The 26068-nt window shown below is 51.8% G+C and overlaps 1 protein-coding gene across 4 annotated transcripts; it reads right to left on the reverse strand.

Moving 5' to 3' along the window:
• Positions 1-12928: 12928 nt before the first annotated feature.
• On the reverse strand, positions 12929-23856 carry NYAP1 (neuronal tyrosine phosphorylated phosphoinositide-3-kinase adaptor 1). 4 transcript variants are annotated; one of them, XM_067012546.1, is made up of 8 exons: positions 23465-23576; positions 22980-23111; positions 22297-22448; positions 20424-20779; positions 18434-19954; positions 17368-17586; positions 17029-17138; positions 12929-16543 (listed from the first exon to the last, which is right to left on the reverse strand). In XM_067012546.1, exons 3-8 carry the CDS (start codon positions 22362-22364, stop codon positions 16286-16288), a joined length of 2532 nt encoding a protein of 843 aa, XP_066868647.1. In that variant the 5' UTR covers positions 22365-22448; positions 22980-23111; positions 23465-23576; the 3' UTR covers positions 12929-16285. The 4 variants fall into 4 exon arrangements, with proteins under 4 accessions (XP_066868647.1, XP_066868646.1, XP_058892858.1 ...); XM_067012545.1 differs by lacking the exons at positions 22980-23111; positions 23465-23576 and adding an exon at positions 23701-23856; XM_059036875.2 differs by lacking the exons at positions 22980-23111; positions 23465-23576 and adding an exon at positions 23701-23856 and having other exon boundaries at positions 12930-16543; positions 17368-17583.
• Positions 23857-26068: the final 2212 nt, after the last annotated feature.

Here is a 26068-nt window from a genome sequence, read left to right on the forward strand (position 1 = left end):
CCTCAGTCAAGCCTGCAGGTGACTTCAGCCCTCCAGGCTTCTCTTCTAGTCTTCCAGCTGAGGCCCAGACACTGTGGGGCAGAGACAAGCCATGTCCTGAATTCCTGACCCACAGACACTGGGAGATAATAAATTATAATTGTTTCAGGCCACTATGTTTTGAGGTAATTTGTTATAGCTCATATACAATGATGGCAGGTGGACACACAGAACACTAAGGGAACACACAGAATGGGAAGGGAGGTCAAGGAGGCTTTCTGAAGGGAAGGAAATTTGCACTGAGTCTTGGAGGGTGCATAAGAATTGTCCAGAAAGATTGGAAGGGTATTCAGGCATAGGGGGACAGGACATGTAAAGGCCAGGGAGGCTTAAAGGAATGGAGCGTGGGGCTGGGCTACATAACTTACCCCCTTCGAATAGGGTCCCAAATGGATGGGCTTGATACCTGGTTCTGCTCTAGAATAACTGTATTTGTTACAAGTTTCCTATTGGCAAATATACTTAGCATACGATTGGGGCTCTGACCTTTTAAATCTGTTGACCTTTCATACAAAGAATTTCTGAAGTTCAAGAGTCTCAGACTATACACAGTTTGACATAATTTTTTTTTTTTTTTACCATTGGGATACTTCATTTTCTCAAAAGAGGTTTCTGAACCTAGACAAGCATCAGAATCACGTGGGAACTTTTAAAAAATCAGATTTCTGGGCCTCAGCCCAGAGCTGCTAAATCTTATCTGGGTAGGGCTCAGGATTTAATCCAAACTTCTCACTTTACAGATAAGAAAAAAAGACTCAGGGACGGAGTTGAGACTCGAATCCTGGCTTTTCATTTGTTTGTGATCTTGCTGCCATCTTCCTCTGCTGTCACCAGAGTTTCTTCCTTTCTCAGCATCATGGCCAACCCAGCTGTGTGTTAAATATTGTGTGAGCGTCAGAGGTTTAGCCCACAAGGTAGATCTTGATATTCACGTGATTCTGCCTCTCCACAATCCATAACAAAAAGAGAATTTGATATACTATTAAATTTTTAGGTCTCTTACTTTAAATTTTTTTGTCCCTGGTAAGTGGTTAGGGCTCCTCGTTTCCACTGCAGGGGACATGGGTTTGATCCCTGGTCGGGGAACTAAGATCCCACATGCCGCGCGGCACAGCCAAAAAAAAAGAAAAAAAATTTTGTTTTGGTGTCCTAGCTTTCACTCTTCCTCTCGGCCACAGATTTTAAAAATTGAGGGCGTTCCCTGATGGCCCAGTGGTTAGGACTCCTTGCTCTCACTGCCGAGGATCTGGTTCAATCTCTGATCTGGGAACTAAGATCCCACAAGCCTCGCAGCGGGGCCCGGAAAAAAAAAATTGAGATGTAATTCCTATACCACAAAATTCACCATCTTGAAGTATACAGTTTGGTGGTTTCTAGCATATTCATATAAATGGACTCATACAATACGTAACCTTTTTGTGTCTGAATTCTTTCACTTAGCACCGTGTTTTTAGGGTTCATCTGTGTTGTGTGTGTCAGTACTTCTTTTTTTATTTTTTGCTGTACGCAGGCCTCTTACTGTTGTGGCCTCTCCTGTTGCAGAGCACAGGCTCCAGACGCGCAGGCTCAGCGACCATGGCTCATGGGCCCAGCCGCTCCGCGGCATGTGGGATCTTCCCGGACCGGGGCACGAACCCATGTCCTCTGCATCGGCAGGCAGACTCTCAGCCACTGCGCCACCAGGGAAGCCCTCAGTACTTCATTTTTATGGCTAAATGATATTCCACTGTATAGATAAACCACACTTTGTTTATCCACTCATCTGCTGATGAACATTTGAATTGTTTCCACTTTTTGGCTATTATGAATAATGCTGCAATGAACATTCATGTATACGTTTTAGTGTGGACATATGTTTATTTCTTTTTATTTGCTTACGGGATCCTAGATTCCTGACCAGGGAGTGAACCCGGGCCCTTGGCAGTGAAAGTGCATGCGGAGTCCTAACCACTGGACCGCCAGGGAATTCCCTGGACATATGTTTATAATTCTCTTGCGTATACATCTGGGAGTGGAATTGCTAGGTGATATGATAACTCTGTTTAACTTTTTGAGGAACTGTCAAACTTTTTTTTTCATAATCATGTATATTTTTACATTGAGGAAATAACACTTTTTTAAAGATTGAAAGCCACTTACCCACAAGGGGAAAAATAATCAGAAATTATATCACTCAGAAGTAACACAATTTAGAGACTAAGTATGGAGGTACACTCACATTTACCTCTTCTCCTTCCTGAAACCCCACTGAAAAAATAGTTTAAAAATTTCTTTTAAGATATGAACCCTCGTGGATAAAGAAGACAAAAAGGAGAAAATGATAACAAAATGTTTTGAAATTGAAAAGCAGATGGACCACGGCAAGTGACTCACAGCAGACCAAAGAAAGCTAAGACCTAAGCTAGCAATGGGGGAGCTCAGTAGAAAGCTGGCATGGGTTGCACAACAGTGTGAATGGACTTTTCACTACTGAACTGTATGCTGGTTAAGGTGGTTAAGATGATAAATTTTTTGTTAAGTGTATTTTACCCAATTGAAATTAAGTTGATAAAGAAACAGATTCTTAGCTCCCCTTCTTCACCCTGAACAAGATGGCGGTCCCTCCTCCAATCGAGGGTGAAGATGTGATGCTGACTCTCTGAAGAGGTTAAGCAAGAGGAACTCTGGGCCAGCTGAGGGCAGGGGGTCTTAACAGGGCCAGCGAGACCTCCAGCAGCCCCTGTCCCTTCATTCACATTTCTTAGTGCTAGAAGCTAAGATTATGACCTCTGTTCCCACTCCCACACCCCCACTGATGATCTGTGGAGTCCTTTCTGGATTAACTGATGGCTCAAGAGAAAGACCTTCGGATACTGACATATAAATGGAGAGCTGAAGGTCACACCAGCCTCTGACCATAAAAGACAGAAACCAAAGCAACAGAGAGAAAAAAAAATGACCTGGGGCTTCCCTGGTGGCGCAGTGGTTAAGAGTCTGCCTGCCAATGCAGGGGACACGGGTTCGAGCCCTGGTCTGGGAAGACCCCACATGTCTCGGAACGACTCGGCCCATGTGCCACAACTACTGAAGGCCGCAGACCGAGAGCCCATGCTCTGCAACAAGAAGCCACCGCAATGAGAAGCCCACGCACCACAACGAAGGGTAGCTCTCGCTCGCTGCAACTAGAGAAAGCCCGCGTGCAGCAACGAAGGCCCAATGCAGCCAAAAATAAAAATTAAAAAAAAAAAGATTAGGCTGATCGCTCACCTTTGCGATAGGTACCTGGAAAACTAGACAAACAAAAACTTGTTAATTTGACAATTAACTCCAGAGGAAGAAAACTCCAAGAAAGAAAATACAATCATAGTCTATCACATGGCTCAGCTGTAAATAATATTTGTATAATAATAATAATGTTATAAACACTGTATTCTGCTCTGACCAAAAATTAGGATATATTTTTTTTCAGGGAGGATGAGGGAAGGGGAAGAGTTGTGTATATGTGTGGATTCAGGTGTCAGAGTTAAGCTCTCATTTTCTGTGTTAAGAAATCATATCTAGGGGGAGGGGTGGGCTGTGATGAAGTGGGGGAGTGGCAGGGACATATAAAAAAAAAAAAAAAAAAAAAAGAAATCATATCTAAAACTGAACAAAATGGAGAAATAGCTTCACAAGCACGCTGTTTAGAAACAGGGAGGTACATATCAGAAGGAACAGCTGAAAGACTTGAAAATGACTGAATCTGAGAAGCAGGTGAAGAGTGTAATGAGGTGAGGTTGCCTTTATTTATTTATTTTTGGTCGCGGCTTGTGGGATCTTAGTTCCCCCACCAGGGATCGAACCCAGGCCCTCAGCAGTGAAAGAGCAGAGTCCTAACCACTGGACTGCCAGGGAGTTCCCTGGGGTTGTTTTTCTTCGGGATTAGTCTTTGACTTTGTATTTGGGTATTTGACTTTTAAAATGATGTATGTGTCTAACTTGATAAAAATAAAAACAAATTAATTAAATCAAAGGCCAGGGGAAGGAGCAATAAAATGAAAGATTTAGGTGGAGCCATGGAACATTCTGTCCCTTTGCATTTTAAAGTAGGGGCAGGGCACATCAAACTATATAATATGTGCAATGCAGAATAAAAGATAGGATTTATATGGGACCAATTATAGAGCAAAGATGAGGAGAGACAGATGATGAGAGAGAGCAAGTGACAGAGAAAGAAAGAAAGGAAGGAAGGGGAGGGTGAGAGAGAAACAAATGCTAAGACACAGAAAGATATACCCAGATGCACATACACAAGCGAGAACCATGAAGAGGTACAGCAGGAGGAAATCCACAAGTACGCTACTGGAGTGTATACCCCGCATGTGAGCACACAACCGAGTAAGGACAGAAACCCAAGTCTTCACAGGTAACATCTCAAGCTTTTGTTAAATGGCACAGAATTAGATTATTACCACTAAATATCACTTCCACCACCACCATGAAACTGAAACTCCTCCACTTTCAAGACTCAGCTGAGGAGTCCTCTTCTTGGGAGGCTTCCGGGCCACACCCGTCTGGAGCCACTATTCTGTCTCCTCAACTTCTAGAGAAAGAAGGTCTTGCCTTACCACTCACTTGGGGGAAAAACATCATAGATGGCCTTGTGACATTGTAACATAGCTAGATTAAGCTGTTGCTGTTTAGCTTTCCAATGTTCACATGTTGCTCTTCAACTTGGGTATAAGCATATGGCGGACAGAGGAGCCAATCCTTACTCACTGAGGAATCTGCCACAGGCCCAGCTCCCAGGGAGGCTTTGAATTGGAATACCTTCTCTGCCATTCACTTGCCGTGTGACTTGGGGCAAGTTACTCGACTTCACTGTGCGTCAGGGTCCTAAATCTGTAAAGTAGAGCTAGTATGGGGTTAAATTATACTATCTTGCCAATATTCTACCATAGTTGACCAACAAAAATGGCAATTTTATATGGTTCAACCTAATAGAACTACAGCCTCTTGGTGGTATGTGGATTAAATACAGTCCCTGTACGGCTTTCCTGGTGGCGCAGCGGTTGAGAGTCCGCCTGCCGACGCAGGGGACACGGGTTCGTGCCCCGGTCCGGGAAGATCCCACATGCCGGGGAGCGGCTGGGCCCGTGAGCCGTGGCCGCTGAGCCTGCGCGTCCAGAGCCTGTGCTCCGCAACGGGAGAGGCCCGCATACCGCAAAAAAAAAAAAAAAAAAATGCAGTGCCTGTTGAATCGTAAGCAAGCACCACCCTGCTGCACGAAATGTGGACCTGGTAGTAAGACACTCAGACCTTGTGGAACAAAGGCACCACCCTTGGAATGCAGAGCAACCAAGCAGAAAGAGCAAGAGCCTGGCCTTGGATATCCTGCAGCCTTCAGATCTGCTATGGACTGCTTATGTCTAGATGCGTATATGAGCAAGAAATTAAACCACTGTTGTGGGCTTCCCTGGTGGCGCAGTGGTTGGGAGTCCGCCTGCCGATGCAGGGGACGCGGGTTCGTGCCCTGGTCCGGGAGGATCCCACGTGCCGCGGAGCGACTGAGCCCGTGAGCTATGGCCGCTGGGCCTGCGCGTCCGGAGCCTGTGTTCCACAGCGGGAGAGGCCACAACAGTAAGAGGCCCGCATACCGCAAAAAAAAAAAAAAAAAAAAAAAGATTTAAACCATTGTTGTTTGGGTCTATTTTGAAGCAGTTAAATTGATATCCTAATGAATAAAGGGTGTGTGAGAGAGAGAAAGGATGCCAGTGGATCTGCGTCGGGAGACTGGATGGGATGCTGTTGAGCCGGCAGCCTAAGACACCACAGGTGGCTTGGGGGGCGGATAACGAGTGCAGGAAACTGACCTGTTCTCTCGGAGCTCAGGAGAGAGGTTGGAAATACCGGTTTGGGAATCACATGTTTGTATATGATTCCTGTCATCTTGGAAAGGGCGTGATCATTCTGGGAAGACACGTGGATGCAGAAGAAAGAGACTCTATTAGCCAAGTATATCATGAAACGGTGAGGATGCTAATGACCATGCTTAGTATGACCACTGCCGAAGCCCTTCGCCATGAGCCGGGCAGGCTCTGAGCTAAATGCTTCAAGTGAGTCAGTTTAATTCTCAGGATAACCCCTTTGGTGGATATCATTAATCCAATTTTACCGACGAGAAAACAGGCTTAGTGGATGGCAGAGCTGGGTTTGAACTGAGGTCTGATTGACTTCAAAGTCCACATTTTTAATTCTTACTCCATAAATCTAAACATAGTTTTGGTGTTTTTTTTTTTTAAACTTGTGGATGCAGGCATATAGAGTTGTCAACACTCATCAAACTGTAGGCTTGAAATGGGTACCTTTTGTTATATGTAACTTATACCTCGATAAAACTGATCTAAAAAAATAGAAATGTGGGCTTCCCTGGTGGCGCAGTGGTTGAGAATCCGCCTGCCGATGCAGGAGACACGGGTTCGTGCCCCGGTCCGGGAAGATCCCACATGCCGCGGAGCAACTAAGCCCGTGAGCCATGGCCGCTGAGCCTGTGCGTCCGGAGCCTGTGCTCCGCAACGGGAGAGGCCACAACAGTGAGAGGCCCGCATACCGCAAAAAAAAAAAAAAAAAAAAAAAAAAAATAGAAATGTGATTTCAGAGCTTTCATTGGGCATGCATCAGGGGTCAATAACCAGTTGTTAACAGAACAGAATATAAACATAAAGTGTTAGCAAGTGATAAAGGTTAGAACTCAAGGAAGATTTTGTGCAATTCCCCACCCCCACCCAATCTGAGTTAGAAATAAGAAGTCTTACTGGCACACTCAAAAACATACAGAAACTGGTGGATGAAATAAAGTTGTTAGGTTTTACCACAGGAATCTCCAGGTACCACATTCTAAAGGTTAAGATCCTCTAACTCAGGGCTTCTTAACCACAAGACACAAGGTTTTTGTTTTTTTTATTTAATTTACTTATTTTTGGCTGTGTTGGGTCTTCGTTGCTGCACGCGGGCTTTCTCTAGTTGCGGCGAGCGGGGGCTACTCTTCGTTGCGGTGCGTGGGCTTCTCATTTCAGTGGCTTCTCTTGTTGGGGAGCACGGGCTCTAGGCACGCGGGCTTCAGTAGTTGTGGCTCGCGGGCCCTAGAGCGCAGGCTCGGTTGTTGTGGCGCATGGGCTTAGTTGCTCTGCAGCATGTGGGATCTTCCCGAACCAGGGCTCGAACCCGGGTCCCCTGCATTGGCAGGCGGATTCTTAACCACTGCACCACCAGGGGAGTCCCAAGACACAAGGTTTCTTGACCTCAATGCTGTTGACATTTCAGACCAGAAGCTTCTTTCAGACCAGGTGCTGGTAGGGGGACTGTCCTGTGCATCGTAGGATATTTAGGTAAGCCCGTCTGGCCTCTACCTGCTAGATGCCAGGAGCAGCTGCATTTTCAGTTGAGACAACCAACCGTATTGCCAGACGTCCCCTGGGGGGGCAAAAGCACCCAGTTGAGAACCATGCAATTAGCACATCACCTGGGTGGTAGAGTCTCCTCTTGGGCCGCAGTACCACCAGAGTCAGGGACTCTTGTCCACTGGGCCTACCCAGGGCGCCCCAGTCACTTTTCTGGCCACCTGAGCTCATCCCATTCACCCTTCTGGGAGGGACGGCTGTTGCTTGCCTCCTTGGCTGGATGCCTCTACAGCTGCACCCCGTCCATCCTCTCCCTGAATTGATCTGGTGGTTCGATGCTGTTTCTTCATCTGCACCAGCAATGGCTGGCCTCGCTGCTGTCCCCTTGTACCTGTCCCCACTGCATACACTGTAAAGCCCAAGTGGACTCCCCTTCCAGGGTGTAAAGAGCAGTGGTCTGTTGGTGGACGGGGCAATGCCCCTTCTCCCAGAGAGGCACCCCTGCACTTCAGAATGGCAATGGAAAGGCAATCCTCCATCCACCATGGGAAGGGTGGGCTGGGGGCAGGCCTCATTCAAAGCAATGATTGAGGGCAGCAGTGTCGGGTAGGCAGCCATCTGTTCTCTTCTTGGGAAGGATGTGGATAACCCCCACCCCAGCAGGGAATTCTAGAAGCCGACTCTCCCTGTTCAGGTCTGTTCTGTGGTCAGGGGCCCTTCCCTCCCCGGGTGTATGGCTTTGCCTCTATAAGAAGTTCCTATTAGGAGCCGTCTTCTTTCTCTTGCCTTAGGACCTGCTAGGTGGGAAAGGAAGAAAGAAAAACAAGGAGAGGAGGGGAACTTTTCCCCATAGACCTTTCCACTCACCCACCCCAACCTCAAAATCGAGGGGGGAGGTGTCCTCCATTTTTTTAGATTTCCTTATCTCTAAGTAGACCAACCATGACGGTTTTATGACCCAAATGCAAGGATGCATTTTATGTTACTAAACGAGCAAAGTGACTTCAGATCTGAATGGGCAGTGAAATAAGTAATATATATATTTAAAATTTTCCCTCTGGTTGCTAATTTTTCCAGAAAGTCTCCCCTCATGACTCTGAAATTTCTGGAATGTGTACATCTCACGTTCCACCCATCCCTGGGCTTTAAGGCAGGAATGTCAAACACAATCGGCATAAGGTCATCAGTTGGTCAGTGGAAATTTTTTGAAATGGTGGTGACACCAATCTCTGGTGCCTCCAGCCTGCGGTTTCTGGCTCCCAGCCATTTTTGGTGGCAAAAGATTGCCCTGGGGTGGTGGTAGAGGCCAGTGGGTGGCCTGGATGAGTCCCCAGCCAACAATGCTCCGCACTTCATCCTGGGGGCAGTTTGGACGTGGCAGAGGAGCAAGCAAGAATGGAAGCTGGACCCTCAGAACAGGCTGCCTCTCTAAAGGTGCATCTATTAAAGGCACCTGAGTCTGAATAGCAAGCGACTCTAACTCTTTGTGCCTATAAACCTTAGAGGCACCCTGAGGAAACAACCAAGCACAGTGCAGGGAGTGTGAGTTATGGGAACAAAGGAAGCAAAGATAATGTGTCAAATTAGATGAGACAAAGAAATAACCACCAGTTGCAATGCCTGGTTCTGGATAGAATCCCAGTCTGAAAATCATATGTTGAATATGCTCCAGTGTGATAGCATTTGGGAGGGAGATCTTTGAGAGGTGATTAGGTTTACCTGAGGTCATGGGGGTGGGGCCCTAATCCTTAAGAGGATTAGTGTCCTCTGAAGAGAAAGAAAGACTAGAGCCGCTCTCTCCACCATGTGAAGACACAATAAGAAGGTGGCTAGCTGGCTGCAAACCAGAAAGAGACCTCTCACCAGGAACGGAATTGGCCGGCACCTTGATCTTGGACTTCCCAGCCTCCAAAACTGTGAGAAATAAACGTCTGTTGTTTAAGCCACCCACTCTATGGTATTTTGTTATGGCAGCCCATGCTGATTAAGACACCAGGACACTTTGGGGCACAATTAGGGAAATGTATATACAGTCTGGATATTAGATAAAATGAAAATCTATTGGGACTTCCCTGGTGGCACAGTGATTAAGAATCCGCCTGACAGCTCAGGGGACATGGGTTCGAGCCCAGGCCCAGGAAGATCCCACAAGCCACGGAGCAACTAAGCCCGCACGCCCCAACTACTAAGCCCACATGCCACAACTACTGAGCCCACACACCACAACTACTGAAGCCCACACGCCTAGAGCCCGTGCTCCTCAACAAAGAGAAGCCACCGCAATGAGAAGCCCTCGCACTGCAACGAGGAGTAGCCCCTGCTCGCCGCAACTAGAGAAAGCCCGTGCACAGCAACAAAGACCCAAAGCAGCCCCCCTCAAAATAAATAATTTATTTAAAAAACAACAAAAGAAAATCTATTGACATGGGGAAGTAGACACCATTAACGGAGAATAGTGGCTTTCAAAACAGCATGTGCAAGATAATCTCATTTTGTTAAAAAAAATATATATGCATAGGAAAAGTCCTGTAATGTTATACAGTAAGCTGTGAAATGGTAACCTCTGGGTGGTGGAAATATGGTGTTTATTTTTTTCTTTTCAATATTTGATGACTTTCTACAATGCATATATATTGCTTTGTAAAAATAAAAGGTTATTTTTAATTAGAGAGGGAGTGTGGTCTGGGAGGGGCTTCGTAGATTGTTTGATCCCAACCCTCATTTTTTTTCAAAGGAGGAAAATTTTTGATTCATCACACTGACCTTTAAAAAAACAACAACCCTTTTTATTGTGGAAAATTTCAAACGGACCCAAGCGTAGACAAAACATTCTACCAGCCTCAACAATGATCAACTCATGGCCATTCTTGTTTCATCCCCCCTCCCCTCCCGACGCAATGCACTTTCTCCCTTTCCTTTTTATTCTGAAGTGAATCCCAGACCTCACATAATTGATCCCATTAATATTTCAGTACTATCTCTTTAAGGACTCAAAAATACACAACCACAATACATTATCATGCCTAAAAAATTAATAATAATTCCTTAATATCATCAAATATCCAGCCAGTAGCCATAATCCCAATTGTCTCATAAATGTAAGAAGTCAGTTTATTTGGTTGAATCAGGATCTAAATAAGGTCCATAAATCACAGTGCATGATATGTCGTTTGCAGTCTCTTTTAATCTATGGGTTGTTGCTCCACCTCTATTTTCCCTGGTGATATATTTGTGGAGGAATCCAGGTGGTTTGCCCTGAGGTGTTTCCCACAGTCCTAATTTTGCTGGTGTTCAGTGTGTTCTCCTCTCCTCTGTATTTCCTGTAATTGGTAGTGGCATCTAGAGGCTTGAGCATATTCCTAGGTTGGATTTTTAGGGGGCAAGAACACTTCATAGGTGGTGGTGCGTTCTTCCATCAGGAGGCATAGAATGTCTGGTTGTCTCTTATAATGTGATATGTGATGTCAGCTGCTGTTGCAACTCAATACCTGGATCCATTCCTTCAGGGTGATGCTCGAATTCTAAAATTCTATCTTTGTTCATTAGCTGGAAGAGTTCTATAAAGAAAAACTTCCCTTCATCGGTGATCTGATAAAGGCAGACAGATGCTTGATTTTTCCCTTTACTTACGAGTTTTCAAAATAATGAAGTGATTCTCTGGCATCCTCCAAAGGCGAGCAGTTTTTCAGCCATTATGAACTCATGAATTTAACTCAGTCCATTGCAGTTCTTACCCTTCCTGCCGCTCCAATGATCCCATCCTTTGGCCACTGGGAGTCTCTTCACATTTGCTCCTGAGTCTTTTTGATGTGATCCTAGTAATCTTTGATAGAAATCTCTCATCAGAGCTGAAACATGATCTCAATGGGTAAAATGGGCCATGAAAGATAAGGCAGGTGTTATTTCTGAGGTCTTTTTTTTTTCTCTCCCCTTTGGTTCGAAAAGCATTCCCTCCCCAGTAAAGGTCTCCCCGACCCAGCTCCTGTCTCCCTCTTGACTTGAACGTTCCAGGGCCCTCTCACCTCTGGCTGTGCTGCCCTAGAGTTCCCTGCTTTGCTGGGGTTTCAAAAAGTAGAAAGTCAGCGTTGGAAGTAATTGGTGACCCCAAGGAAGGGATGTGGAGTCCCAGGCGAGTTTTACCAGGTGTCAGACAGGCCGGGCTGGGTCCAGGCTGACTTCCCAGGGGATGCTTACCCCTCCAGATGCTATGTGAGGTCTATTATTCCAGCACACCCTGTTCTTTCAACTTCTAACTCTTCTCAGGCCTTTGATCTTGTACACCTAGCAGGGCTGTGTACCTCTGACTCATGGCAGCCTCAGCTGCCTGGCTTTGCCTGAGCCCCTCCTACCCTGACTCTGTCACTCCAGCTCTGCTGAGGTTCTGGTCTCTTTCTCATCTCCCCCATCTTGGTCTCTATCCCTACCCATCTCTCTTCAGCCTCAAAGGAGGCACTGTGCTATCTTATTCAATCTCCTCAACGACCCTCGAATTATTGCCATTTTATAGATAAGGAAAGTGAGAAACTTAGCTGTTAGTGCTGATCTGGGACTTGAACCCACACACGCCAGCTCCAGTCCCTGACACCTCGCGCCCGCCTCTGCTTCTCGTCACTGAGCACTGCTTATTTGTCTTTTTTAGAAAAGAATAGCTACTTTCTGATTTCAGAATGAAGACATACACATAAAAATTCAAGCACTATAAATTTTACTATTTTTTTAAAAGTAAACTTAAGTCCCCTCTCTTCTCAGACCTCAAAATCATCACCATCAACTATTTGGTGTATTTCCTTCCAGACCTACATAAACATCTATGAGTAACTAATTTTTCTAAAAATGGGCTTTCTCTGTATGTCCTTTTCTGCACCTTGCTTTATTCACTTATTAATTTGTGGGGAACTGCTTCTTGTGTTTGGAACATCTATATTTCCTGCATTCTGTTTAACAGTTTTAGTTTTCCATTGTTACCGTAATTATTTAGTCGGTGCCATACTGATGAACTTTGGGGTTGTTTCCAATTTTTCATTATTTCAAACAGTGCTGCAATGAGCACCCTTGTGCCTTTAGCTTTGCACACCTGTGTAACTATTTCCAGAGGATCCATTCCTGGAAATGGAATTTCTGAGTCAAAACCATGCACATTTAAGATTTTCATAAATATTTTTAAACCGCCCTCCAGAGAGCCTGTATTAATTTACATTTACACAATGAATGCCTATCTTCTGCACATACTGGCCAGACTCACGTTACGAATTTTTTTCAGTTTTGTCTGATGGGTGAAAAGCGTTTTATTATGGTTTTATTTTGCATTACTTATTGTTAAGGTTGGGCACATACGTTCGTTGGTAATTTCTTTCTTTGGTGCATTGTCTGTTCATGTCCTTTGTTTGCATTTGCTGGGGTTTTTTCTTTTTCTTATCAACTCACACATCTTTCTTATATATTGTATCAATCTTTTTAATAGGTGTTAGAAATGGTTCCCTAGTTTAATGTTTCTCGTTTGGCTTTGCCATATAGAAGTTTTAGCTGTGAATGAGATCAAATTTAAATGCCTTTTGGTTTATTTGTTAGTTTTTTTTTTTTTTCTAATTTTTATTGGAGTATAGTTGATTTACATGTTACTGGTTTTCATATCATTTTAGAAGGGCCTCCTCCCTCCCAAGGTTATAAGAATGTTCACCCACTTCTCCCTTTTAATATTTTGTTTTTACATTTAAATCTTTCAGTGGAATGAATGAAATAGAAATCCAGCTTCCCACACTCTCCGTTGACTAGCTAACTGTTCAAGAAACAATTATCAAATAATCTTTTCCCCAGTATTCAAGTGCCACCTTTATCGTGTACGTGCCAAAGTCCCATGTGCATTTGCTGCTATTTCTGGACTCTGTTCTGATAGATTGCGCCATCCCTGTGCCAATCCCAGCTCACTGTGCTTCCAATATTTGATAGGCCAGGTTCCCCCCCTTACTCATCTGTTTCAGAATGTTCTGGTTTTCCTCATTATCATTCCGGATGAACTTTTGAATTGTTTTGTCAAGTTTCCCAAATTATCCTTTTGAGATTTAGAGACTTCATTGAATTTACTGATTTAGGGAAGACTTACATCTTTTACATTACGGTCTTCTTATTTAAGAACTGGTTATTACCCTGCTTATTCAAGTCTTCCTTGGTTGAGTAACTCAAAGTCCTTTCGTTTTATTGATTAATCGAATAGAGGTCCTATTCTTTTCTTGTTAAAGTACTCTTAGATATTTTATGATTCTTGTTGCTCTTATAAATGAGATATTTCCTTCCATTAATTCCCTAACTAATTATTAAAAAGCTATTGGAAATCCTGCCATTTTCGACAACATGGATAGACCTTGAAGGCATGATGCTAAGTGAAATGAGTCAGACAGAGAAAGGCAAATACTGTATGATCTCATTTATATGTGGAATCTGAAAAGTAAAAAAGAAAGAAAACCAAACTCATAGATACAGAGAGATTGGTTGCCAGAGGTGGGAGGTGGGAGGTGGGGAAAAATGGGAGAAGGTGGTCAAAAGGTACAAACTTCCAGTTATAAGGTAAGTCAGTCCTGGGGAGGTCATGTACAGCATGGTAACTATAATTAACAATACTATATTCTATGTTTGAAAGTTGCTAAGAGGGTACATCTTAAAAGTTCTCATCACAAGAAAAAAAATTGTGATTATTTGTGGTAGTGGATGTCAAGTAAACTTACCAGGGTGACCATTTCACTATATATGTATAGTGACATTTTCAAAAAACATAAATAATTTAGAAGCTATTCCTTGTTCTTAACTCTTATCTCTGTCCACACCCTCTCTATGGAGCTCAGTCTTGGCCTTGAGTACCATCTCTACGTTGCTGACTCCTAACATCCACAGTGTGGTCGGCTCTCCCAAACCAGCATCGTCTTACCTCTAACTTGGTATTTCCTACATTTCAAAAATTCTCACACCACTGTCATAATTTTTCATATCCTGTATTCCACCTGTACTGTTATTTGCTTACTGTTTTTCTTTAAACCAATTCATTAAAAATAAATTTAGCCTTATCTTGTGCAGGAATTGCCATGAAATAACAAGTAGTATTCTGATGTGCTGATCATAATTTCTCTAATATGCATGAATATAAACACAAAACTATTAAAGCTTTTAAAAAATGTTCTTCATACCACTAAAAGACATCTCCGGTATCATCCATTGCATTTCTGAATCTCTGGTCTAGCTGCTAACAAACCTGAATATGCACCATTGCTTCAGAGTCAACATGCCTCCCTCAAAGCCCCTCTCAACCCCACTTTCCGTGCTATGTCAGGCTGGTCATTTCCTCAGTCACCTGAGCGCCAAACTTGGGCGCTTTGGCTCCTTCACCCCCGTCGGAGGATGTTTTCTTTCAGCTGCATCTTGCAAACTGTCCCTTTACCCTCCATTCTCCCAGACACTCTTTTTATCCTCCTCCCAGGATTCCTTCTTGAGGACCAGCCTCTTGCTTTGAGGCCCCTCCTCCTGCACCAGCTTCATCAGGGTTGACTCACTGCCCTCAGCATTAGTTACACACAGTAGCTGTGCCCATCCCACCACGGCAGATAATCATGACACGAGCTTGGGACCTTCCCCCAGTTCATCCAAACCTTACCTGTACTTTTAGGCTCACTGTGCCTTGTCGGAGGAGTCCAGCTCTCTCCCTCTCCTACTCCTGGAGCACTGCCTGGTGTCGGCTCAGGTATCTCACCTCCCTGAACAGACTACAAGCCGTTTGAGGGCAGGCTTCGGTCGCAACGTTCCTTCCGCATCGGCGCACGGCCACGCACACATCAGATGCTCACTTAGGGTTTGCTGAGTCACTGCACGGTGGCGTTCCCAAAGACTTTCCTCCAACTCCACCTCTCCCTCTCACGTGCCATAGTAACCCGCCCTGCACAACCTCCGGCTCCCACCAACCAGGGGCAAGAGTGAAAACGGGAAAGGTATAAGAAAGGCGGAGCGCGCTGAAACTAAGAAGCCAGTTCTAGGATCGTTAGTCTTTTAATATATTATTCTGAAAAGAAAGGAATTAAAAAAAAGTTCCTGACATCTCTTCTGGGTTTTTTGTTTTTTTGCTTTTTAATTTAAATAAATACCCTGCCCGCCCCCCACCCGCGAAAATTTCCCTCCTTCCCCCTCATCCCCCCCATCCCAGGTGCCAGACCCTCACCCCGGAGCTAAGTTAAGATGCCTGTTTCAGAGCAGGCCAAGCTCACTACCAAATACTGGCGACTTGTAAATACTGTAAATGAGCCCTCTGGCCCCCCGCCTCCCTTCTCCTGCTCCGCTCCCCACTCCAGACCTGTCCCTAGCTTTGGCGGGATGGCAGGGCCCTCAGACGTTGGGGACAGTGCCAGCTTGGTTCCCTTTACTTGCCTGCGATTCCCCACTCCCTGTTCAGGAGTAGGCCAGAAGGGCCAAGAATTGCCCCCCAGCCCAAAATAAATAACAAAATAAACAGCACCTCCCCCACTCCCCACTCTCTAAAAGCGCCCCTCTACCTCTCACTCTTGGGTCCCTGTCCCTCGCTGACCCGCCCCCCCTTCTTCCTCCCTGACCCTTCCCTCCTCCCCCACGCTGACCTGCGCTTGGCCTTCGACCTCTCAAGAGGAGGGGTCTGCTTGGCCCAATGGGAAGAGCGGCGGGGGGCCTTACTCCCAACCTCAAGCCAACCCTCCCCCAAGTTTCTGGGGGTGTGGCTTGGCGCCCCGAGCCCGATGGGCCCGGCCGACTCCCCGTCTCGGGGGCTAGGGTGGAGAGCAGGTGTTCTCCCGGGCTCTCTCTCACCTGGTCCTTCAAGCGTCCCTCTTTCGAGGCCGGTCTCCCCCGCCCCGCTCCCCGGTCCCGGCGCCCCGGCCTCCTCAGATGGCGGTGTCCCAGAGGACTGTGTGCTGCCGGCGGCAGGGCGGGGTGCCGGACTTGCGGGGCTCAGGCCCGCGCCGCCAGCTGGGGAGGATGGGCATGCTCTCCTGCTTGCAGAGGCCGCGGTCGGGCCGGTGGCGCGCCTTGATCTCCTTGCACACGCAGCGCTTGCGCTCGATCACCTCCAGCAGCTTGCCGTCGCGCTCGCGGGCGGCCTGGGGCGGCAGGGGCAGCGGCGGCGGCAGCGCAGGCTGGGTCTGGGCCCCTTCCTCCCGCCGCCGGCCCCGACGGGGATGGGGGGGGAGGGAGGAATAAGGGGGTCAAGGACCTCAGAGTCACCCGGCCCTGTCCCTACCCACGAGCGCCGAGGCCAATGCGTCGCCCAGAAACAAGTCCTCTCTTGCCCCCAAGGCCTCCGTCCTCTCTCCCTGCGCCCCGGTGCCAGGCGGGGCGTGTCTCACCCCAGGAAGGGGCGCCTTTTCAAAGCCGTCTTCCCAGCGGGATGCATTTTTCCACCCAGAGGGGATGTCTCTCTCTAAACGCAACGCACAAAGGCGCACGTCGGCCAGTGGCGGCCCTGGCTGGCTACCCAGGATCTCCCCCACCCCCCCTCGCTCTCCAGCCGTCCCCGTTAGCCTGTGGCAGCCCCCAGCCTGAAGTCTTGCCTTTCTTCCCTCACCTGGGCCTTCTTGCCTACCTGTTCCTTCACAAATAAAACGCCCAACCCCGTCGCTCTCCTCACCTGGCTCGGGGCATCCCTGGGCTGGCTGCAGGGCCGAGGGGTGTGGAGCGCGGCCTGCCGGACTCCCGAGGTGGAGGCGGAGCGCCCCAGGCGGTAGCCTCCTGTGAAGTCTGAGGCAGGAGATGGAGGGGTGAGAAGGGAGGGGGCCTCCACGTCCCCCTCTCCCAGTTCCCTGAGGACAGCCCCTGCCAGGCCGCCCCCCCCCCCCCGTCAGCCTCATTAGAGGAGGAAAGGGGTTGGAGACGTGGTATTAGAATGTAGGGCCCAGGATGAGGACCCTGGGAGATTCCCCCCAGCCCGCCCATCTGTGTGCTGGTGTACGAGGGCAGAGCGTGTCACCTCCGTTGCGGTGGCAGGCGGGGAAGGTCTGGCAGGGTATGGGCAGCGCGGTGCGGCTTCCTCCTCGGTCCCCTACGTGGTGGATCCTGGCCAGCAGGCCCTCTGCCCCCTGGCTCCTCACTGGGATCCCTGATGCCATAGAGCCTTTGTCCTCATGCTCCACCTTGCCTGGACCCTCGGCACTGCCATTCCAGGCCTGGACACTGTCCTCGACCTCTGCTGGGTGACAAGGAGAGCTCTGCGACTGTACAATGGGAAGGGTCTTGCTGTCCCCCCAGCTACACACACCGCGGCCTGGGTGGACCAGGAGAAGTAACGTGCCCCGTTCCAGGTCACAGCTGGGAAGGGAGGGGCCCTGCTTCACACAGAACATACACAGAAGGAGGGCCGCCAGTCCTGGCACCACCCCCCGGCTGAGAATCATAGATATTTACTGCTGCCAAACTCTTTTCCCTGTTCAGAGGGGTCTCCCCTACCCCAGTTTAACTTCAGAGCCCCTCCAGCCCCAGACAGTGCCAGAATAAACACTGTCTGAAACAGAGACCAGGGGGGCTGTTCCCTAGGAGGAGAATTCCCAAAGCCGGGAAGTGAGAAGGGGGGCATTGGGGGAAGGGCTGCATGTGAACTAAGCTCATCTCCGAGAGTAAGCCTGGCAGAGCATTGCGTTGCCAAGCAACGGTAGAGGCCTCCCTCTCCTCTCCCTCCTGTCTGGATGGTTTGCCATGGTAACGGCTGGGAGGCAGCTGTGTTTAGCTCCTAGTGTGCGCACACTCACAAACACACACCCCTGCAGCCCAGCGAAGGGAGGGGCAGGGAGTAGGGCGGGACAGGGCAGGAGGAGGAGACCAGATTCTACCCCATCCCCATCCCAGGTCTTCCTGCCCCTCCAGAGCACACACGGGGACCCCATCCCTTCAGTCTGCTGCATGCCCCCATCCCTCTGGTCTCCCAGAAAAGTTCCCAGTTCAGGACAATGGGCTGTGGCTTCCAAGTATGCCCTTCAACACCTCCCCCAAATCATCACGGACATCCCTGGTCCGCCTCCCCTCACCCCCTCCTCACTCACTGTCCAGCTCTTTCGCCTTCCTCCCGCCATACAGGACCTTCCTCTGCAGAGCCCAGCCTGCCCCAAACGTCGAGGCGCCCATCTCCTCTTCTTCCTCCTCTGGTGTCCCCGCGCTGGCGATGACGTGGGCACAGGAGAGGCTGGCAAAGGCCCCCCCGTCGGTCCCTTGCTCCTGCAGCTGGATCTTGACCATGGGGGCTGGAGCCCCCATTCCACAGCCCTTATTCAGCACCCCCCCAGCCTTGAGGCTCTCATAGGCAGGGGGTCTCTTGAGCCCAGCTGCCGCAGCTGGGTAGGTCCAGAGAGGGGTCAGGGGGACTGCAGTTGGGTCCGGAAGGCTGTGTGGGGAGGCCAGGCAGGCGCGGTGGTGGAGAACCCCAGCTGTTGCGCCCATAGCCCCGCCATGGGGGCTGGACTTCCCAGGCACGGGGGGCCTCGCGCGGGTGCATAGCATCCCGTGCAGGACTGAGATCTCCTTCTCCGTCTTTGGCTCCCCAGCACCCAGGGGCGGACCGGTGGGCAGGACGGAGTGCGTGGTCACCTTGACTGCTGAGTACACCATGGTGTAAGACACGGCCTTGTCCTTGGGGGGGCCGGGGAGCAAGGCAGCCGGGGCAAGAGGGGCTGCCGGCACCCCTGCCGCCTTGGGGCAGATCATGCTGTGGGAATTGGGGAGCTCCCTCTCCCCCCGGGGCTGGCCAGAGCCCTGGGGCGGCAACGGTGTCGAGTGGCTCCGGGCTCGGCCCGAGGGTCCCAGCAGCAGCAGGTTGGCAGCCGGAGGCGGGGGCGGCGGGGGAGGCGTCTCCCGCTCCCGGGGAGGCACTTGGGGAGCTGGGGTGGAGCCGGCTGGCTCTTTGGAGTGGCAGAGGACTGGTAGCCGCGAGACCCCATCGCCAGGGGCTCGGGACGCAGGCTTGGCCTGGGGGAAGGCCAGGAGTGGAGGACGGTGCTGGAGGAGGTTGGGGAAGGGTGGCGGGATTTCACAAGGAGTGGTCTTGGTGGGCGTCCCCTCCCTCCGGCTCGGGAGGGCAGAAGCTGGACGGCGCTGGGTGTGGAGCTGAAGGGCGTGAGGCTGGTGCGGTGCGGAGCTTGCCGTCAACGGAGGGGCCCCGTTGGCGCGGCCTTCCCCGGCCTCCTCGGGCAGCGGGTACTTCATCTCCTCGTATATGGCCTCGCTCTCTTCTGAGTCCGAGTCAGCGCCAGCCATTGGGGTCGGCCCCACCCCACCCCCAAGAGGGGGCCCAGTCAGTCCCCCTCCACTCCGCCCTCCTCCCCTGAAGACATCCCCCACCATCTCGATGTACACCGGCTCTTCTTCCTGGCCACCCACCTCAGGGTCCCCAGCTGCAAAGGACCCCCTACTGAGGCGCTGAAGGGGCGGGTTCCCCCCTCGAGGAGAGGTGGCTGGGGGACAGGACTCATCAAAGGAGACAGAGAGGTGGGTGTTGGGACTTCGCCTGGGCTTCTGTGGAGGAACCTTCCGGCTGGACTCGCGGCCCTCGGGGGTTGGCTTCTGTGAGCCTGGGCAGGAGTGGGAAAGAGAGAAAGAAACCGGGCTCTAAGTTGGGGAAGGAAGTGCGGAGACCCACTGTGACCTCTTGACTCCCCGGCAAGGACATTTCTGCCTCTTCATTTTCCCCCCCGCGTCCCTCAACTTACAGCCCCAGTGGGTTCTTTTCCTACCGGTCTGCCTCCCATCCTTCTAATGAACGCGCCAGAATCCGCAGCTCCCACCCTCAACTCTCCCCGACCCTCAAGGCCCTCCAAGGCCACCCCTTTCCCGAGAATGAACTTTTCAAAGAGCTTCCCCTGCCCTTGAATGGTTCATCTCAGGCCCTTCCAAAAAGGAACACCCCCCACTCCTTCTGAGAATGGAACCTTCCACTTCCTTGGTTCTTCCCTGAATGAACCCTCCCGGCAGGCCTCCCCTGGCCTCGAATGGATCCTCCCGGCTCCCGGCTCCTTCTGGGCAGGGGTGCTGGTGTCTCACCTGCTTTCTTGCTGGGGGGCGTCTCTGCCCCCGGCCCTGCCATGCTGAGCTTGGTGCTGGGGTGTCTCCGGGGCTTGGCCGGGGGTCTTCGGATGCTGCCGTCCTCTGTGAGACCCCCCCCGCCCCCCCCAGGCCCGCCCCCCACGCTGTCCATGCTGCCCACCGAGTGGCAGGAGAGGGAGCGTGGGGCCATGGCGCTGCGGCAGGGGTGGGGGGTGTGCTCTTGGGAGGCGGGCATCGTCATGAAGCCCATCCTGAGCGAGCGGCGCAGCGAGGCGACGTCCCGCACGCGGACCCCCGGCCCTGGGCCGGCCCCGGGCCCCGCGGAGCCTGCGGGAGCCCCCTCCTTACTGGAGCTGGGGAGAGAAGGGCCAGATGGAGCAGAGGTCGGGCCTCAGGCCTGGGCCCCCCCCCCCCGCTCCCATACCCCAAGAGGGGTTTGCAACCCTGTGGCCTCCCAGGTAGGAGGAGGGGGGCCGGGGTGGAGGTGGGGGGAGGCTGAGGGTCCACAGCACTAAAGTAGAAGCTTCAGACTGAATTTCTAGGTTTTGAAAAAGGCAAGGATATGGAGGGCAGAGATGAGAGAAGGGGCGAGCCTGTGTGCAAGGGAGCATTGCTGGAGCTGGCCGACCCCAGGCTGGGCATCTCTGGTGCACACACACGTGCGGACAACTTCGTACATAGAGATGCAAACCCAGGCAGCGCAGCCCCGCCTGGCACATGCTCCTGCCACCCTAGCTCTGCTCATTTTCTCTCTCACGCTGGCCCACACCTGGCCTCTGGCCTCCCTTCATGGCTGGCTGCTGTGGCCTCCACTCCCACACCGCCTCCTTTCCCAGACCCAGCCTGTACCGCCGCATCCTCAGAGCAGCCTCCCCCGGCTGATCCTTCGTCCTCCCTGCCTCTCTCTCTCTCTTTCTTTCTTTCCCTCTCTCTCCCTCTCCCTCGGCGCTGTCCTCTCTCTGTCACCCTCCCAGGCTCGCCCCCCATTCCCCTTCACTGTCTCTGAGCTTCTGTGTGAGTGAAGGGGGGGCGCGGCTGGCAGAGAAGAGGGGAGAGCTGCTGGGGGGTGGGCTCTCATTAAGGCCCAGTCCACTAACCCTTCATTAGGGAGAGATCAGTGCAGTAATAGCTCTGATTAATCTAATTAACAAGAATTAAACTCCACAGTTTTGAGGAGGGAAAAGGGAGCAGGGAGGTGGCTCTGACTCAGGCTCCAAGCGGCTGTGCCGTCAGTGGGAATGAAGAAGAGAAGGGAGGAAGATGGAAGAGGCCAGGTGCCAGGTCCCCGGGAGGGCAAGGAGAGGGGGCAAGCCGTGTGTGTGGGGTGGTGGTGGTGGTGGTGGTGGTGGTGGTGGTGGTTCCCATCCCTGGCTCCTCTGCAGGGCCAGCCTGCCTGTCCCCCACCGCACACATACACATACAGCCCCGTCACTGGGAGGGGGCCACATGGATTGTCTCTGGCACCCCTCAAATGACCCATCCCTGGACCATGAAGGCAGCAGGGCCTGCCCCTTCCAAGGTCAGGTGACAGGGGAACCAGGAGCCAGGCCCACTCTGACAGAGAGGAGGACATCACAGGCCAGAGGTGAGTCGGGAAGGAGTGTCTTGGGCCTCTGGGGAAGGGGAAGAGCCAACAGGGTGTCCCTGGGCTGGAAGACCCCTGAGAGGCCAGGGCAGGGGCTGGAGCCAGGAGCCAGGAGCCGGGCAGGGACAGGGCGTGTGCAATTCCAGCAGTTCTGTACTGAGCACGGGCTCTGAGATCAGACTGATGACCAGGCTGTTGGAGTCAGGAAGGCGGAGGGATGTGGCCCCACCATGAGGGAAGCAGAGGTGGGACAGGCGAGGGGGCAGTCGGGGACTGCGGCCTTACCTCCTCTTGGCCTCCTCTTCCTTGTGCTGCCTCCACTCCAGCTTGGTTTTTCGGTAGAGGAGGTTCATGTCGTGGGGCAGGAGGCAGGTGCTGGGGATTCCTGCTCAGCACCACCAGGCCCGGGGGGCGAGCCTCCCTGGGTCCCGGATCCACTTGGTGGGGGGGAACGGAAAGGAAAAAAAAGAAAGATGTGGGGTGGTCGGGGCCAGGAATGAATGAGAAAGAGAGAGAAAGGAGCAGAGATGTGACTCGGGTCCTCAGAGAGACGAAAACAGATGGAGGCAAAGAAAACCCAACACCGCCTCCAGGACCCACACACGTACAGACACAGACGGACATGTATCCAGAGTCACACACTCTGACAAAGGTGTTCAGAGCCACAGATACACACTCTGGAGAGATCAGACAGACACAGAATCCCATCCTGTAAATACATCCTGATCCACCACACAGACAGGCCCCACCAACCTACAGCAACCCTGCAGCCACACAAACACACATTCAGACCCACAAACCACCGGGCCACAGACCCATATCTACCAACAGAGGACCAGACACACTGATTGGCATAGGTAAACACAACCTAGGAACAGCCAGACACACAGACATAAACACCCCGACACACCCACAGCACACACAGACCTCCAGACACACACAAATCGGCTGCACCGAGCTGGACGTACCTATAGACAAGGAGTTATGCCGGGGTCTACTTGCCTACACTGCACCCCGCTGGGGAAGGGGGAGACAGTCAGACTCCCCACCCCCTTTTGGGGCCTGAGGCTGGGGGGTGTCATGAGGTCAGGGCGGGGATGCTGGAGAAAGGGTGGGGGCATTCTGAGATGGGCAGCTACAAGACCACCCATCCATCTCTCCATTCCCTGCCGACCCCCTCACCAGCCCTTCTCCTGGGCCCGGGCTTCCGTCCACCCCTATTCCTGCACCCTGGCCCCTCAGCGATGGTCTCCGCCTCCCTCGCTGAGGGCCCAAATCACCTTCCTCCTCCGGGATCTGGGAGGCTCCCGGCTTCCCTCTTGCAGTCCCCGCCCCTCCATCCCACCCGGGGGTCTCCAGTCTGGCCTCATAGCTACCTTCTGAGCTGCGGCCTCCATACCTGCCCTGGTTTCCCTTCCCCCAAACACACTCTCCTTTGCGCTTTCTGCCTCACCTCTCCTTCTAGGCGCCCCTCCTCACTGCCGTCCGCTCCCTTCCCTGTTTGTTCCAAACCTGGCCGGCTTCATCCCCCTCTCCATCCAAAGGCCCCAGGTTCCCGGGCACCCCTCCCCTTCCCCTTGTCCTGCTACCCTGGGTTTCTCCGTCTCTCGCCCCGCCAATCCTCCCTACCCCTTGTCCCCCCATCCCACCTCCCAGCACCAAGCCTCCCCAATTTCTACATCACCGTACCTGGCCTGCCGGGCGCCGGCCCCCCCATGCCGGGCTCCGCCCGGAGCAGGAGGAGGGAGGAGGAGAGACAGAGAGAGACCGGGGGGGAGCCGAACAGGGCCCTGCCGCAGAGACAGCCCCGCCTCCGGGTCCGCCCCCAGACCCGCCCCCGGCCCCAAACCCACCCTTCCACACCCTCCAAGGACGGAGCGGGAGTGGCCGTGCTGCGCCGCGCCGCTAGGCTGGGGTGGGGGCACCGGGCTAGCGGAGCCGGCGGGGGGACTAGGAGAAACGTCGTGGGGTGCAGGGGACCCGGCGCCAGCCCGCCCCCGCTTTGGGGCGTCCGCTCCTTGCAGCCCTTCACCCCTGCCCGGCAGGGCCGTGCTGGGTTTGGTGTCCAAGGCCCCGGCGGAGCGAAGCTGGGCGCAGCGCGCAGCGGCGCCCCCCAGCGGCGACCCGGGGCCTGCACCCACGCGCGTACCCCGTGCAGCCGGCGCTCCCCGGGTGCGCACACCACGTCCGGCCCGGGCGAGGTTGCGGCTGCGGGGCCCGGGGTGCAGTGAGGCGGCGACGCCGGCAGGGGGGGCCGGTTTCCGGGCTGAGGGGCTCTGAGAGTCGGGAGCTGGACCATCCGGGTCTTTGTCCAGCAGGGGGCGAGCTCCCTGGGCCGCGCCCCGTCTTCCAGCCGCCCCCCAGGTACAGGGAGGGCACCGGAGCTGGCTCTCTTGGTGCTCGTTGCCAATCCCTGCAGGTTCCCGGGGGGTCCAGACCTGTTTCACCGCCAGGGCTCAGAATCTTTTGCCCGTTCGCCGCCGCGGCCCAAGTCATCCTCCCAGTAACCTTTGACTCCGCAAAATAATGAATATAAAGAATAAGTCATAAATGGCCCCATATATTAAAAGGCTATTATAAATGCCCCTGGGAGAGTTAACACATTAAAATACATAACTGTCCTTTCACATTTACACAGTGTGAATGAACTTTTATTTATTCATCCAACAAACATTTCCACAGAGACCAACAATGTCCCTGGGACTGTAGACACGGAGGAGTCCAAGTTGATGTTGATTGTCTGAGTTGGTGGGAAGGGGAGGATGCAAAGATAAGTTTGAATAGTTTGGGGCTTCCCTGGTGGCGCAGTGGTTGAGAGTCCGCCTGCCGATGCAGGGGACACAGGTTCGTGCCCCGGTCCGGGAAGATCCCACGTGCCGCGGAGCGGCTGGGCCCGTGAGCCATGGCCGCTGAGCCTGCGCGTCCAGAGCCTGTGCTCTGCAATGGGAGAGGCCACAACAGTGAGAGGCCCCCGTACCACACACACACAAAGTTTGTAGCGAGCTATCCCCGAGGGAAGGAGGATCTGGGGGCGGAGCAGCGGGGCTGTGTTCTGAATATTGCCAGAGGGGAGAGGGGCTGGGGGTGGGGCTCCTGTACCTCATCACTTGGGAGGCCTCAGGATTTGGCTGCGGTAGTCATTGTTACCATTTGAAGGGATAGAGACAGGAGTGCAGATGCATTTTAACAACGAGATAAAAAGGAAGTATATAAACTGGGGGCAAGGGGGTTTGCATTATTTTGTTTTTGTCTAATCCTAAAGAATGGTTAAAAATTTCCATGAGCTAAAGCTGAGGAAGGAAGGATGTGTCAGACAGCCCAGAGCTAGTCTCAGTGCCATCAAATGCTAGCTCTGAGGCTTTGGGCAAGTAACCCAAGCCTCAGTTTCCTTAGCAGAGACACTGGAGCTCAAAACCCACCCCATTTCTGCCCAGGCTGTTTTGAGAATCCATGAGATAATTATGTAGGGTGGACAAATATGAAGAATTTTAATATGCTTGAAAAGAGTTCCATATGACCCAAATTAATTAGAATCCATTTCCTTCTGAACCTGGGAGTGAAGGCAGATACGATCGTTAGACGCTGCTTTTGCCAAAGTAATTCTTTTCAGAATGTTGTTGGGGGGCACAAAAAAGAGAAAATGGCAGTTGGAGCTTTATTCTTTCATGCCGAGCACATAGTAGGCCCTTTAAGAGTGTGTATGGATTCTCCACAGTGAGCAGGGGATGGGATGGAGAGGTGGGAAGGGTGAGAGGTGGGTGTGTGGGGAAGGGTCCAGGCTTGTGGCCAGCCAGTCTCCTCCTCCGGCGGGCACATCTGTACGGGTGCCTGTGTGTGACCCGCGGTTGGAGAGAAAAATGCAAGTCAGCACCTTCCTAAGTGTGTCTCTGTTATTTCTCTATCCCGATCTAGGGAGCCAGACGAGGACACACCTGAGTGTGAGAAATGTCCCTGCTCTACCACTGATAGCCTTTCTGAACGTCCTGGGTCTCAATTTCCACATTTAACAAGAGGATGTTTGGGGTTTGATTCAAATACTCCAGCACACTACAACAAA

Source organism: Kogia breviceps, chromosome 14, assembly GCF_026419965.1.
Source record: "Kogia breviceps isolate mKogBre1 chromosome 14, mKogBre1 haplotype 1, whole genome shotgun sequence".
NCBI lineage: Eukaryota > Metazoa > Chordata > Mammalia > Artiodactyla > Physeteridae > Kogia > Kogia breviceps.

Coding starts and splice junctions, on each gene's coding strand:
- NYAP1 (XM_067012545.1), bottom strand. CDS start 22,364: ATGAACCTCCTCTACCGAAAAACCAAGCTGGAGTGGAGGCAGCACAAG. Junction 20,780..22,296: donor GAAGAGGAGGCCAAGAGGAG/GTAAGGCCGCAG, acceptor TTCTCTCCCCAG/CTCCAGTAAGGAGGGGGCTC. Junction 17,587..18,433: donor GAAGGCGAAAGAGCTGGACA/GTGAGTGAGGAG, acceptor CTTGTCACCCAG/CAGAGGTCGAGGACAGTGTC.